The sequence below is a fragment of the Aspergillus viridinutans genome (assembly GCF_018404265.1).
Source record: "Aspergillus viridinutans IFM 47045 DNA, scaffold_15, whole genome shotgun sequence".
Lineage (NCBI taxonomy): Eukaryota > Fungi > Ascomycota > Eurotiomycetes > Eurotiales > Aspergillaceae > Aspergillus > Aspergillus viridinutans.
In genome coordinates this window covers 211,027-224,478 of record NW_025091231.1, presented here as the reverse complement: position 1 = coordinate 224,478, position 13,452 = coordinate 211,027, and the positions used below count along the sequence as shown (strand labels likewise).

The window sequence follows — 13,452 nt, the reverse complement described above, 5'->3', positions numbered from 1 at the left end:
TCTACCTACGAAATCAGAGAGATAAGCACAAACATGTTCAAAGCATACCATCCTGAATCCAAAACCACCGATTCGTGAGGAATAAAGAAGCTCTAGACCAACTCCGATCCCAGAACCATGTCAAGCAGCGCGATCAAACGCCAAAATAGAGGACAAGTTGAAGGCAAAATGAACAAGAGAAGTCGTCACAGCTGAACATGGTCTACCAGCTCAAAATCATCATCAGCCGGATGACCAGTTCCCATCTCGCTCTCATGTGAGACAATCTCATATTCCTTGACCAATTTCTCGGTCTCCTTTGTCTCGAACTTCTCCACGGCCTTGTTCACAGCATCAGACAGGATTGTCTGACCAGACACGTCATATGGATCGAGGGTTTCGTCTTCGTCAACGATCATGACTTCGGGGCTCTTTTCGACTGCGACTGGCTCCTCGACTTCCTCACCACTAGACGAATCAGAGGTACCGTTGTCGAGGATCTCTTGGATATCATGGTGCAGGGAAATCCTGGAATCACGCGCGAGCTGGTTGAGGTTGTGTTGATTCCAACGCTTGATGGCGCTGAAGTCAAGGTCAGCTTGTGGTTGAGTCTATGTCATTCTTGCCTGTAAGGACAACTCACGGAGGATGACGGAGCAGTGGTTTCGCAGGACGAGTTATTGGCAGAACAGGGGCCGCCAGGTTCCCCCGAGGAAGCGCACATCGGCCACCGTAAGCCCATTTGGCCTTGCGATCATGCTGTCTCTTTGCTTCGGTACCTGCCCGTCGCAGATCATTGTTGGCAACAGTCTCAGATGCCATGTTGGTTGTTGGTGAGGGGAGAATCAATGATGAGGGGAGGTAAGCGGCGTGGGTGCAATGGCTATTGGAAAGAGGAGGCCGGATAGTGCCTGCCGTTGACTAGGGGAAGGTTGTCTGGGAATGTTTATAAGACAGACGCGACGAGACGAGAAAGAGACGGAAGGCTGATGAATAAGGATGGGACCAAGGCGCGATCCAAAAGTAAATGCTTTGGTGACAGGGCTGTCTTTGTCTGAGTCACCAGGGTTGGCGTCCAGTCATCGATCAATAAATAGCAACCGCAGTTGGAACAAACTGCTCAGCATCCATGGAAACCATGGATGGAATTAGGCAATAAATCTTGAAAGAGAGAAGAACCCTTTAACAAGAAAATAGGACGAGACAACAGTAACCAAGCCGGATGACGCCAGGGTCCTCAAACTGGAGGGAGAGGGGGCGCTCATTGTCGCTGCTGTTATCAACCATCCGCATGCGCCGCAGGCAGCACGAGGACCGGATAAGGCGCTGCTGATTGCGACATGCAAGCTTCTGCTGATTGATGGATTGATCATTATGATCTCGGCAGTGGTTCCCTTGTCTAGACAATCATCACTAGTCTACTATAGAATAACTCTACTCTTGTCCTTATCCGCGATGAGCGATCTCCCCTCATTTCCCATCTACTACTCCGTAAGATTGCATCTCCCCCTGATCCTTATCGCGCAACGAGGATCTCCCGAGGTACCTACAGTAACACTTCGACAGAGTACAGTAATCCTTCGAACGCCACATCATCAACCACGGTTCGAGACCACGCATCATAATTATTGTCCCTTACCAAGTTTGGTCCCCGATGTTTAGGTTACTTTTATCAAAGCTGAGCCACTGATAGATGTATGTCGTCGTCGTCGTCGTCGTCGATCCCTGACAGCCTCAGGGCACCCGTTATGTCCAGATGACTCAAGGCAACCTGACGTAGCGTTACGCGCCGTAGACTACTAAAAGAACCCAGTTCTACATCAACATGCATCGATCTTACTCGGAACTAAGGACTGTAGAGTAACAAGCAGAAAATAATAAGCATGCAAAGGCGAAGTCCAACCAGTCCTCATCCTGAGTCATCTCATGTGCAAGCGATGACGCTGCTGATAGGGAGCAACCGGGGAGCTTGGAGCTTATCATCTGCCTTGCGCATGGATACCTACGGAGTACTATTTACCCACCCCGCGCAACCTGTTATGCATACTGCTGCCTCTTCCGGGTGACTTGCTTCTGGGTCTGGTTCTGGTCAGCTGCTCGGCTGTCATCATGGCAGTGATATGCGATGTGATGAATTCTGCTTGGTTACGGATACTTTGTAGAAAGTTCTGGTTTGGTTTCTCGTCACTTTGAGCTCACATAGACATGTGATTTGAGTTAAGTGGCTGGTATGTCCTGATGATGATAATGATCTTGTAGTTGATTATAGTCTGTTAAGTATGTAGCACGGAGGAGATATATAAGTCCAGCAAGCAGTAGATCCAGGCTATATATATATGATGTTTAGAACACATGAGGTCAATCTCGCTATGCAACCTGGAGTTAGCTCAATAAAGCAACAGAGGGGACGGGTTAACCACAGGATCAGTGCTTTGCCTGCCTTATTCAATGAACACTCCATTTGAGATTGGGCGGAAGAGAGAGCATCGATCGAGTGTCTTATGGGCTGTATACCACAGTGCTAGAACGAAGGGAAGTTCGCTCTCGCCTATCTATTTCATGAAGCCTGGTTACTCGATCCTGGCGACTTAACGAGGAGTTGAGCGCTGCCACGCGCAGTCATGGGCTTCTGGACGTTTGTAAACAGTATTAAGGTGATCTGAAGCATCAAGTTTGCATCTCAGACTTTCAGATGTCGCCCTTCGATGAAGTTGTATGTATTATTTGGAAATGAGAACAGCCGTAGTATCATCAAGGTGTCCAGCACCATTTTCACACCAAATCAGTATGAGATAAACACGCCCTCCAATGCAATTTACTCATCCATCTGCCACTGATAATCCAACGCTTCCAGTCTCCCCTTCTTATTCCTCGCTGCAAACCATTCCTTCTCGAACCCGTTCCCCCGATCCACCCCATCCCACTGATGTCCCGGACGGATCCCATACCGATTCGGCTGAAAAGCCCCCTTATACAGCGGCTTCCCCGTCACACTCGCGCCGGGCCCCTTCGTCTTGGTCAAAAACCCAGCCGCAGGATCATTCCACCGCTGCTGCGCCTTCAGCTCCTCATTCAGGGCATCGTCCTCGATCGTCCGCGCAAGTGGCATCGCGCGAGCCTCCTGTATCTGCTGCCTGCGCGCCTCCCGCTCTGCCCGCTGCACATCGCCCATCAGCGCCTCCTTAGCTGCCTCCTCCTTCTCGCGCTTTCCCTGCTCCGCCCGCCGCGCCTCCGCCCGCTTCAGGGCAACGTTGATGATCCGCCCAGACGCATCTCGGTAGATCGTCTCCTGCGCCTCCGCCGGCCGCTCTCGATGCCGCGCCGCCTCGGCCTTCTTCCGTCGTTCCTGCGCAGCCACCATCGCCGCCGTCTGTTCCGCCGTCTGCAGACCCGCCCGAGCACCGGACTCCATCCGCATCTCCCCTCCGTCGTCGGCCTCAGCATCGTCCACAACAGCAGGCGCCTCGTCGTCGCCTTCCTCCCCTTCCCCACGGCGGGCTGCGCTCTCCGCCGCGGCGGACGCTAGGATCGCGTCTGCGGCGTCCCGCTCATCATTCGCGTTCGAGCTGCCGGTCGCGGGACCACCCAGCGTCTTCCAATTCGATTTCTTCGCACGGCGGAACTCCGCGCTCCGGACAGAAGTAACTAGACTCGGACCCTCGTCATCATCGTTGCCGAAATTCGTCGCCGACGTCCGTAGATCGGGCGGGTCGTCGTCGGCGATGATGAGGCCGTCTCCGGCGGCGTCGACGGTTTTGGTCTTCTTGCGTTTCTTTTTGGGGCGTTCCGTGGATGGATCGGCTGTTAGGTAGTTCTTGGCGAGGTATTCTGCTAGTGACGAGGAGGGCATGGTGTTGGGTCTGGAGGGTTCAAATTGTGGGTGGAAGTTTTGGCTTGAGCTTAAGCTCGAGCTTCGGCTTGGGCTTTTGCTGCGCGATCTTGCTATCGCGCTGATAGCCGGAGTTTTAGTTTTGCCGATGCTCGTATCCGTATCCGTATAGAGTATCTGTCCCTGCGTCATACAGCAAACAGCATTAATCAAGGATAATGATTGCGATGATCAGGTAGATAATGAACTAGAATTATCTCTAAGAATCCGGAGAGGCAACCCCTGAGATGCCCCGCTCCGACGAGGCAGAATGGTGGTTCAACGCCGTCTACGAAGCCGTTCAGTCCATCCCCTACGGCAAAGTGACCTCCTACGGGCATATCGCCCTTCTACTCGGCGAACGTATGTAGATCTCCCTTCACATTTCCCTTTTCCATTCTTATCTGCCGTACTGTAGGTTGGATCAGCTAATCGATGTAATAGCTAAACGACCCCGCCAGGTCGGCGTCTGTCTCAAACACCTCCCGACAGATACCTCGCACCACTTCCACTCGGGCAATGTGCCCTGGCAGCGGGTGGTTAATTCCAAAGGGATGATCTCTCATCGGTATGCTGATGAGATTCTCTTCAAAATTCCATGGTGCTGATTTCTGCAGGGGGCCCGGAAGTGCTGAGCGGCAGGCCGAGGCGCTGCGCCAGGAAGGTGTCGAGGTCGATGCGGATAGCATGGGTGACTTCTACGTAGATTTTGCGCGCTATGGCTGGTTTCCGGAACGTTTGCCTGGGGAGGAATCCGAGGATAGTGAAGATGAAGACGAAGCTGAATAAGGGGGAAAAGTGATCATTCTACGGTCTCAACTCGTTAAGTTTCACTTCGTTGGTCTAGAGGTGTAGGCGTGTTATCTCATCTCATTCACTTGTATACACAGACCCTTCGCAAAGAAGTCTGCTCAGTATCAACAAGAAATTTGTACCTCCGCACCACAATGGTACTCTGCAGCTGCCTTTGACAAACACAAACTCCATATAGCCCCTATCGGACGTGTATCAAAGTACTGGTGGAAAGCTACCGTGCCAGAGAACAAGAGAGTCGTAAATCTTTCGGGCATTGGATCTAACGAAGAAGATAGCCTTGGAGGGGCCGCGTGAGACCAACTCCGAGCAGGGTTGGAAGTATAAGACAACAGAGGTGATCAGGCTCTATGATAGTAGAGAATGGGTAGTGGTGAACGAGCCCCACGCTTGTTGAAAGAAGCATATGGTCATCATGCAACAAGGAAAATAAATCATAACACCCCGTCCACTGCCAAAACAGAACCAAATGGTAATCGACGAGGATCCACACAGAAGAGGAAAAGGAATAAATAGGTAAGAGATCGTCACTGACTCATGTCTTGATATGCTTTTGCCGTTGCTTGACTCATCGCTTCTTGACTTCCGAGGCCCATCCATCGATCCCTTCGCCCCTACTACCAGGTGGTATGCCTAGGTCAACACCCTTCATCCCGGGAGTGTCGCTCAGCCATTCATGAGCAGCCATACCACCGGCATTGGCACGTTTCTCGGGTGGCAATTCCAGCATCGGTAGCAGGAATTCGCTGATGCGCATACTCTCTTCAACCGAGAAATGATACTTCTCTCGTAGGACGTCAGGCAAAGCCCAGTGGCGTAACCGGTGGATATTCCGAAGTTCTCCTTTGCGGTTGAAAATCTCTTGCGACCACTTTCCGGAGAGACACAGTGATTTGGGGAAAGGACCGAGTAACTCAATGATTTGCGCAATGTGATCGTCGTCTTTGCCGTACTTGGTTCCCGACTGGGGGTCGAAAAGGTAGTCGCCCGTAATGAGCTCGAATACCTACCGGAATTGTCAGTTGATCGCTTTGGCTAGAACGAAGAAGAATGTGATTTCCAAACTGACCATGCAAGCCATACTCCAGATATCGGTGCTCGCACCCCACTTCGATCCCAAGATGACCTCTGGCGAGCGGTACTGTCGTGTTTGAATATCGTTGGTGAAATGGTGACCGACCCAGCACGCGTTCCCCAGGTCGGCAATCTTCACTGAGATGATGTCACACAGAGGATCCTCACTTTCTTCTTTGGAGGACTGCTTGTCAAGCGAGATCCCCGAAACCTCTCTCTCCAGCAGATCACTAACTCCACGTCAGTGCACCAGACCTTCGACATATGGACCAGAATCAGTTTCCAACATACGTAGTCTTCTCCCTCTCTTTCTGCTTTTCGTCGGCCTTTATACCTAATAGCTCCTTCATCGACGCGCCTTCTTGTGTAGATGTGTCTGCAGATTGTCAGCGGGCGTAGCTTGGGATGCCACGGGACGATTTTGTTTAAAACGTACTGGGTGATTCAATAACCTGGTTGAGGCTGCTGTGTGAGTTGGAAGAGCTGTGCTTGAAATCATGATGGCTGAAACTTGTGTTGAGTGGACTGGGCAACGGCTGACTCCCAGTGATGAGGGTCCTCCTCCGTCGCCGGCCGCTGCGGCTATCATCTTTATTCTCCTTCTTCGCTTCCTCGTTGACATATGTCTGCACAATTTGTTCCACATCGCCAATCTCGATCAGAACGTTCTCCGGCTTCAAGTCTGTATGGATGATGCCGCATTCCCGGTGCAGGTAATCTAAGCCCAGCAACACCTGTTTCGTAATTTGCTTCACCAGCGGCATGGGAATACCCCGATGGTTCCAGCGCTTGATCAGGCCAAGCAAGTTTTCCCCCAGCACCTCAAACACCATGCATACATGGACACCATTTGGACCCTTGTGTTCAAATGAATCGAGCAAACTGACAACATGTTTCCGGCCGGGATGGGAGGGCTTCGCTTGAACGATCTTATTCAATAACTTAATCTCATCGATAGCGGTTTCGGTGTAATGCGCGGCGGAGCGGACAACTTTGAGCGCAACGTGTTTTCCGGTGGTGGTATCGCGGGACAGCCAGACGGTGGAAAAATGACCCCAACCCAACTTGCGCACGACGACGTACCGTCCATTATTGTATGTTTCGCCCACGGTGACTGGGTGATAACCACCCTTGCAGTAGTCCTCCGAGTCTTCCTCTTCAGCAGTGGTTTCGAGTTCTTCTGCGGACGATGACGAGCCCGACCGCGACGGCGGGATATCGTATGCGGACTTGACGGGAACACTGCCACTCATGTTGGTTAGGGAAAAAAGGTCAAATAGCGCTATGATACGCAAGAACGGGTATGAGAGCTGAGAGAAAAAAGGGCAAAGAAATAAAAAACCTGTGTCGTCAAAAAGAACACCGGAGCGATAATGCTGAAGAAAAGCAAGAGCGAAGCATACCCCTCAGTAGTTGTGGCAGATGGATCGATGGCAGGTGAGGCGGCGTCGTTGGTAACGATCGGCTTCAGATCGGTTCCTTTTCTTTTCTTCCTACCGCCATTGCCATTTGCAGCATTCGCAGCGACGCTTGCCATTTGTTTTCCCTTGTTGATGACCGCCTTGGTTATATCTACCCCGTCCATCGTTTGGATATCGGAGGATCGATGCGGGTTGAGGAAGGTTAGAATCGAGAGGATCTGGAGAAGGAGGGGCACAAAGTGTTGGGCCGGAGAAGGCAAAGCTGAGTCCAGCCAAGCTTGTTGTGTCTGGCGGCGGAGGGGTGGATTGTGGGTGCTTCGATTCTATGAGGGGTTGGTTCAGCGCCTGCGACCGCAACTCAATATGACGGAGGAGATCAGTGGGATGAGGCAGTAGTATTGGGGAAATATAGATGCTTAGACAATGGGAGAAGGAGTAGAGTAAATTGTAAATCGGACGAGATATTCGAAAATAAACGGAATATTATCAAGGTAGAAGGATGTGCGTATATGACGCAAACGATAAGGCCGAACACATATATAGAGGGGGGCTCGGGGCAATTGTGGTAATAGTAACGTTTGACGATCTAAGATCCGATCGACTCCTAGCGTTGTCGATTCAAATACTCAGCGAATTGGAACGAATTAAACAGCAGAAAGGAGAATTGCAACAATCTGGTGGTAGGGTAGATGGAAATGCAGACGACAAGAATGTCCGCAAGCAGCAGCCGGTTTCTCTTCGGGCGATGTTGACAAGCCAGCAGCAACAACAACAACCTTAACGGATGTGGCAAATCGTGACTGGGGCTTGAAGGATGCTAGTTTCCTACCCTTCAAAGGTCAGGTCTGACCAGTTGGGGATCAATCATCGCTTGGAAGATAAAACTCGAGTCGTGCATTGATGATTTAGGATTACAGGCTTTTACGAGGTACCTGGGAGACAAAAGGGACTATGGAACAGGAACATGGCGGATAGGGAATCGTCTCAATGATGACGATAGAACAGATTCATCCTTTCCCTTGATTCTTCTGTTCGATAGACCTTGGGCCAGGGGCTGACTGGCCCACTACTGACCATTTTATGATTGATATCCACTGGAGTATGCACGGTGTTTCCCCGGATCCATCATGGTCGTTCCCTTCAAGTGCCTCAAAAGTACCCGATGGCACCTACACAACTGGGTTCAACAATGTCATTCTGATTAGTTGGCCAATTGATTCGTCTTCAATAATGAAAAGGAACGTGGTCCTTTAGGAAAATTCCATAAAAGGATAGCATCGACGGATTGGCCTGGACTTCCTCAACATATCGCTTAATGAACCTCTTAACGCGCCTAGTGATGGATGCACTTCTGCATGATCTCCTTGGAGATGTCTGATCACACCAGCGGCCGTCAACATGAACCACATCCATCCAGCTGAAGTCAGAAAATGATGTAATGAGAGTTGAACAAGTAAGGTTTCATACCCTGGCCTTTGTAATAACGCTATCAAGTCTTTAAATGCTTATTTTGATTGAGGACTTGGTACATGAGCGTACATATGCAGGGCCATGAACATGCACGTAGTTCCTTTTGCAAGCTGGTTCCCCTTGATAGGATGGTTTATCGTTCATGCGCTTCCAGCTTCCCAATTGCTCGATTCCCTGTAACAGTGGTTTAACATCCCTGCATAGATTGTGCGATTGCAACGGTGGATGTAAATCGCTGTAGACTAAATCCATGAAGGCCTCAGGCACCCGAATCGGTAGACATCGAGCGGGAACAGCTCAAAGTCGAAGACTATAAGATGCACAGAATATAGTACAGGCCATTATTCTAATTCAAGGATGAGAAAGCTCAATGAACAGATGTTCTCGATGAAATTTGCCGAAGTCGTCCACCCTGTCATGTTGACTCTTACATTCGACTCGAAAGAGTCTCGACTCTGGCTGACAGCGGCAACGTCACCTTCTCCACACCGACATCTGGTAGACTGATACCTTGGCCGGGGATACCCTCATTCATCCACCTGTAGATAGCATCCACAGCATCGCCTGAGGTCTTCAAGGGCTTCACAAGCATGTCTTCTCCTTTTGATCGCCGACCGTTACCGGACTATTTGTTCTCCTCGCCTTTAACTGCACTGCTCTATCCCCTCCATCATCTCCTCCTCCGACTGCGCGGCCCTGCACGCCTACCATCGCCCGACGCCCACCCCATCCGCGTTGTCTGCATCTCCGACACTCACACACTAGAATGGGACGAGGTCCCGGACGGCGATCTGCTCATCCACGCAGGCGACCTCTGCAATGACGGAACCATCCGCGAGATCCAAGCCGCAGTCGACTGGCTCCAGACACTGCCTCACCCCCACAAAGTAGTCATCTGTGGCAACCACGACAGCTACTTCGACATACGCTCCAGACGAGACGAAGACCGCGACGCTTCCTCCTCATCCTTCGCAGCCATCTCCTCCTCCACCGCCTCCATCCGCTCCATCGACGACGACCCAGACGGCCTCAACCGCATCAACTGGGGCGACATCCACTACCTCCAACACTCCTCCATCACCCTCTCCTTCCCTCCGCCGTCCCCAGCCCACTCCGCAGCCCGCCCGCGCTCCCTAACCATCTACGGCGCCCCCCAAATCCCCGCCATCGTCCCCTTCACCTCCGAGCACGCCTTCACATACCACGCACAACACGATGCCTGGTCCGGGACCATCCCCCCGGACACTGACATCCTGATCACACACACCCCGCCACAGGCGCACCTGGACTTATCCCCCGTCTACTCCACAGGCTGTCCGTTCCTTCTCGCCGAGACGTGGCGCGTGCGGCCCGCGCTGCACGTCTTCGGGCACGTCCATGAAGCATACGGCAGCGAGCCGGTCTACTGGGACGAGGCGCAGAGGGCATGGGAGCGGCTGTGTGCGACGCGGCGGCCGCGCGCCCGGTACGGTCGTCTGATGTCCCTCTTTGGGTTCCTGCGGGACCTGTTTGATGTTCACGGTTGGCTGGATGCGGCGCGGGTCGTCGCGTATGGTGTGCTTGGGGTTGTATGGGCGAAGGTCTGGGGTGGTGAGAACCGGGGCTGTGGGTGGATGGTGAACGCCGCTTGTATGTATAGGAATACGGGGCGGTTGGGGAATAAACCACAGGTTGTGGTGTTGTAGGGTTAAAGTTAGTAGCCTTGGATGGTGTCTGTAAATAGGTTGGTTGCTCTAATGGCTGGATGCTGCTGCAGGGCCTCTATATCGTCACCTGCTTGTATATATCCTTTACAGTTCTGTTGTAGGGAAGGATAACTGAGCTGTATTGAAGGGGACGAAATAAGTACGCAAGCTGTGCATTCGCTGATATCGCGTCTATTTGATGACCAGACAATATATACATCCACTTCCAAAATGTACACTCACTCCAGGCAGACATGAAACATAACCAATCAAGTCCTAACTAAATGGGTATAAGGTGAGAGATAGCGTCTCAGAACTACAGCTTAGATTTCTCGCTGAACCGTGGAGCCTGGAGCGGATCGTAGGCACCAAGGGTCAATGTGTCGGACGGCACCGGAGCATGGTGGCCGCCGGTCAGACCGCGGACGTCGATCAGGCTAGGGTTCAGCTCCTCGATCTTGCTGGCGCCGATCAAGCGCATGTTCATCTCCATTTCGTCCTTGAGGAGCTGCATGGCACGCTCCACGCCCGGCTGGCCGTACGTGGACATGGCAAAGAGGAAGGGACGTCCGATGCCGACGCCCTTGGCACCGAGGCACAGAGCTTTCAGAATATCGGTGGCACGACGGACACCGCCGTCGATGTAGACCTCGATCTTGTTCTCCCAGCCGCGCTCGCGGAGGGCAGGCATAACCTCGGCCAGGACTTCTATGGCCGACCGGGCGAACTCGAGCTGGCGACCGCCGTGGTTGGAGAGGACGACACCCTCCACGCCCACCTCGACTGCGCGCAGGACATCCTCCACGCATTGCACCCCCTTGAGGATGATGGGCATCTTGGTAATGGACTTGAACCAGGGGATATCCTTCCAGGAAAGGGAAGGATCGATAAACGATGAGATGGCTCGAGCGGCACCCTGAGAGCGGTCCACTTCGTCCCCGCCACCAGCTTGGACACTGGCACCAACATCGGAGAACTTGGACCGCATGTCCTTCTCGCGACGGCCGAGCTGCGGCGCGTCGACCGTGATGAAAAGACCCTTGCAGCCGCGTGCCTCGGCGTGCTGAACAATACGCTTGGTGATGTTGCGGTCCTTATTCACGTAGAGTTGCAGCCATTGTACCTGGTCTCCTTGCTTCGCATCCACGATCTCGTCAAAAGAACAAGAGGCGAGGGTGGGAATCATTTGGATGACGTTGTGCTTGTGAGCCGCACGAGTTAAGACAACTTCTCCCTCCGGATTGCCCAGTTTTCCAAGTGCAGTCGCTGTTACATAGAAGGGCACAGAGACCTTGGTACCCAGCATTGTCGTGCTGAAGTCAACGTTCTCTACGTTGACTAGTACTCGCGGACGGAACCAGATCTTGTGGAAGGCACTGTGGTTCTCGCGCATAGTCTAGATCAAGTTAGCGAGACACTCTCGCCTAGTTGCCGTCCCGTCAATCCACGTACAATCTCATCATCCGCACCACTCGAGTAGTAAGCCCACGCGGTCTTCTTCATCACGCTGCGCGCGACGGTCTCAAAGTCCATCAAGTTATAACAAGCCTGCAGTGGAGGCATCCGCTTGATCCGCTCCTGGCGTTCGGTTTCTTCGGGGTCATGAGCCTTCTCTTCTTGTTCAACTGTTGCCATATCCACTTCGCCGAGATGTTTCGATCGGTCAAGGTATTTGTCCAATGTGTCGGGAGGGTGGATTGGGTCGAACTCTTCAGTCGCATCCTTTCCGGCATATTTCAGGATGATCTTCTGGCCACCTGGGTGTTCTGCTCATTGTGAGCGTGCTATCAGAATAGCGAAGTCATACAGAAACAGTACCTGGCAGAAATTTTGTAACATCGTACGCCTTCCCATGCACGATAACCCAGCAGGAGTCCTTGGAATTGTGCTTGGCGACCTCAGCGCCAGTGAGCTTGCCTTGTCTCATCGTGACGACTATTCTTGGATAGATGCAAGGAATCAAGGACGAATGGAAATTAAGGAGAAGGTCCAGGAATACTATAGGCAGGCTTTTATGTGAATTGAACGCAACTATTGATGGTCGCTTTGAAACCCGAATGATTCCCACCTTTAAGTCCGTGTGGTGACTGTGCTCAAAAGAATGAGGTCCAAAAAGCAGAAGACGCTAGTAAATAATTACGTCTGTGAAGGGCTGGAGCACCTCGGTATAATCAACAGCGAATTAGGACAGATTCAGCAGAAATCCGAGGTCAATCGTTGGTCGAGAAAAGGTGATGGGACAGCTGTCTGAGTGGCTGAAGACCAGCGATCTTCGGCCTGGCCCCTGGGGAAGCCCAGCTGCGGTTTGCGGGGAGAGACATTCGGGCGATGTTGCTTTCTCGGCCGACTCTTATCTTCATGAGACTGCATCGGATCACAGCACGTAGTGGAAGGTAATTCGCCCGAGAAGAGTATGGGGGTTCGGGCGATTCAGAGTTAAGATCCCATCTCCCTCTTTAGAGAGGTTACACAACTATAGAGGATTGATGGGCTTCATAAGTCGTAGCATTATGGACGCCCTCCTGGTTAATCAGCTCATATCACGCTTCTATAGTCACGTGATGTACAAGACTGAAGTTGTGTCGAGTCTGAGCGGATTAACAAACCAGACCGATGAGAGACCAAGTCAGATGTTCTTTATCTCATGGAGGCACGGAGGAGCTTATCGGTCTTTTTTTGCAGAATTGAGGGGGTTAGAGGAGCCAGCCACTATTGAGAAACCTGTCCGGCGAAGCTCCATCAAAACGGGATTCCACCTGAAAGCAAACAGTGTGCGGAGTATGAAGACGCAACTGCCAGAACAAGGAAGTATCCTCGGAATAGGCGCCGCTTATAAGGTGGTACTCTCTGCGGAGTTGACAAGATGTTCCGTACGGATAGTGATGCTCATATTGGCTCTGCAATCTCACCCAAGTCGTGTTTGGTAATAATTTATCTACCCCTCAGTTGATCTATCCGCTCGGATAATTTCACAAGACACCGGCAAGCCTATGGGTGATTTTCGGAGCCGACTATGCCGGGGTGGGGTCATCCCTTTTCGGCGAGGGTGAGCAATCTTGTCCATACAGGAATATACAACGCTTCATTCAAGCCCGTAGTTCCGGGCGATCAATAATGTAGCACTGATGCAGTCGAGGCAATA

General features: G+C 52.0%; 6 protein-coding genes across 6 annotated transcripts; 2 read left to right on the top strand and 4 right to left on the bottom strand.

Moving 5' to 3' along the window:
• Positions 1 to 185: 185 nt before the first annotated feature.
• Aspvir_003419 (uncharacterized protein) lies at positions 186 to 801 on the bottom strand (the record flags this gene model as incomplete). The annotated part of the gene is made up of 2 exons (XM_043275003.1): positions 186 to 561; positions 623 to 801. 2 exons carry the CDS (start codon positions 799 to 801, stop codon positions 186 to 188), a joined length of 555 nt encoding a protein of 184 aa, XP_043130938.1.
• Positions 802 to 2,794: 1,993 nt separating this feature from the next.
• On the bottom strand, positions 2,795 to 3,829 carry cwc26 (putative cell cycle control protein (Cwf26); the record flags this gene model as incomplete). The annotated part of the gene is made up of 1 exon (XM_043275002.1): positions 2,795 to 3,829. The coding sequence occupies one exon, from the start codon at positions 3,827 to 3,829 to the stop codon at positions 2,795 to 2,797; it is 1,035 nt and encodes a 344-aa protein (XP_043130937.1).
• Positions 3,830 to 4,095: 266 nt separating this feature from the next.
• On the top strand, positions 4,096 to 4,636 carry Aspvir_003417 (MGMT family protein; the record flags this gene model as incomplete). Its single annotated transcript, XM_043275001.1, has 3 exons — positions 4,096 to 4,210; positions 4,292 to 4,415; positions 4,465 to 4,636. 3 exons carry the CDS (start codon positions 4,096 to 4,098, stop codon positions 4,634 to 4,636), a joined length of 411 nt encoding a protein of 136 aa, XP_043130936.1.
• Positions 4,637 to 5,228: 592 nt separating this feature from the next.
• On the bottom strand, positions 5,229 to 7,319 carry Aspvir_003416 (serine/threonine-protein kinase; the record flags this gene model as incomplete). The annotated part of the gene is made up of 5 exons (XM_043275000.1): positions 5,229 to 5,666; positions 5,730 to 5,964; positions 6,026 to 6,110; positions 6,171 to 6,982; positions 7,138 to 7,319. The coding sequence occupies 5 exons, from the start codon at positions 7,317 to 7,319 to the stop codon at positions 5,229 to 5,231; spliced, it is 1,752 nt and encodes a 583-aa protein (XP_043130935.1).
• A 1,896-nt stretch (positions 7,320 to 9,215) lies between these two features.
• Aspvir_003415 (metallophosphatase domain-containing protein) lies at positions 9,216 to 10,310 on the top strand (the record flags this gene model as incomplete). The annotated part of the gene is made up of 1 exon (XM_043274999.1): positions 9,216 to 10,310. The coding sequence occupies one exon, from the start codon at positions 9,216 to 9,218 to the stop codon at positions 10,308 to 10,310; it is 1,095 nt and encodes a 364-aa protein (XP_043130934.1).
• Positions 10,311 to 10,626: 316 nt separating this feature from the next.
• Positions 10,627 to 12,237, bottom strand: Aspvir_003414 (L-lactate dehydrogenase (cytochrome); the record flags this gene model as incomplete). Its single annotated transcript, XM_043274998.1, has 3 exons — positions 10,627 to 11,706; positions 11,763 to 12,076; positions 12,129 to 12,237. 3 exons carry the CDS (start codon positions 12,235 to 12,237, stop codon positions 10,627 to 10,629), a joined length of 1,503 nt encoding a protein of 500 aa, XP_043130933.1.
• Positions 12,238 to 13,452: the final 1,215 nt, after the last annotated feature.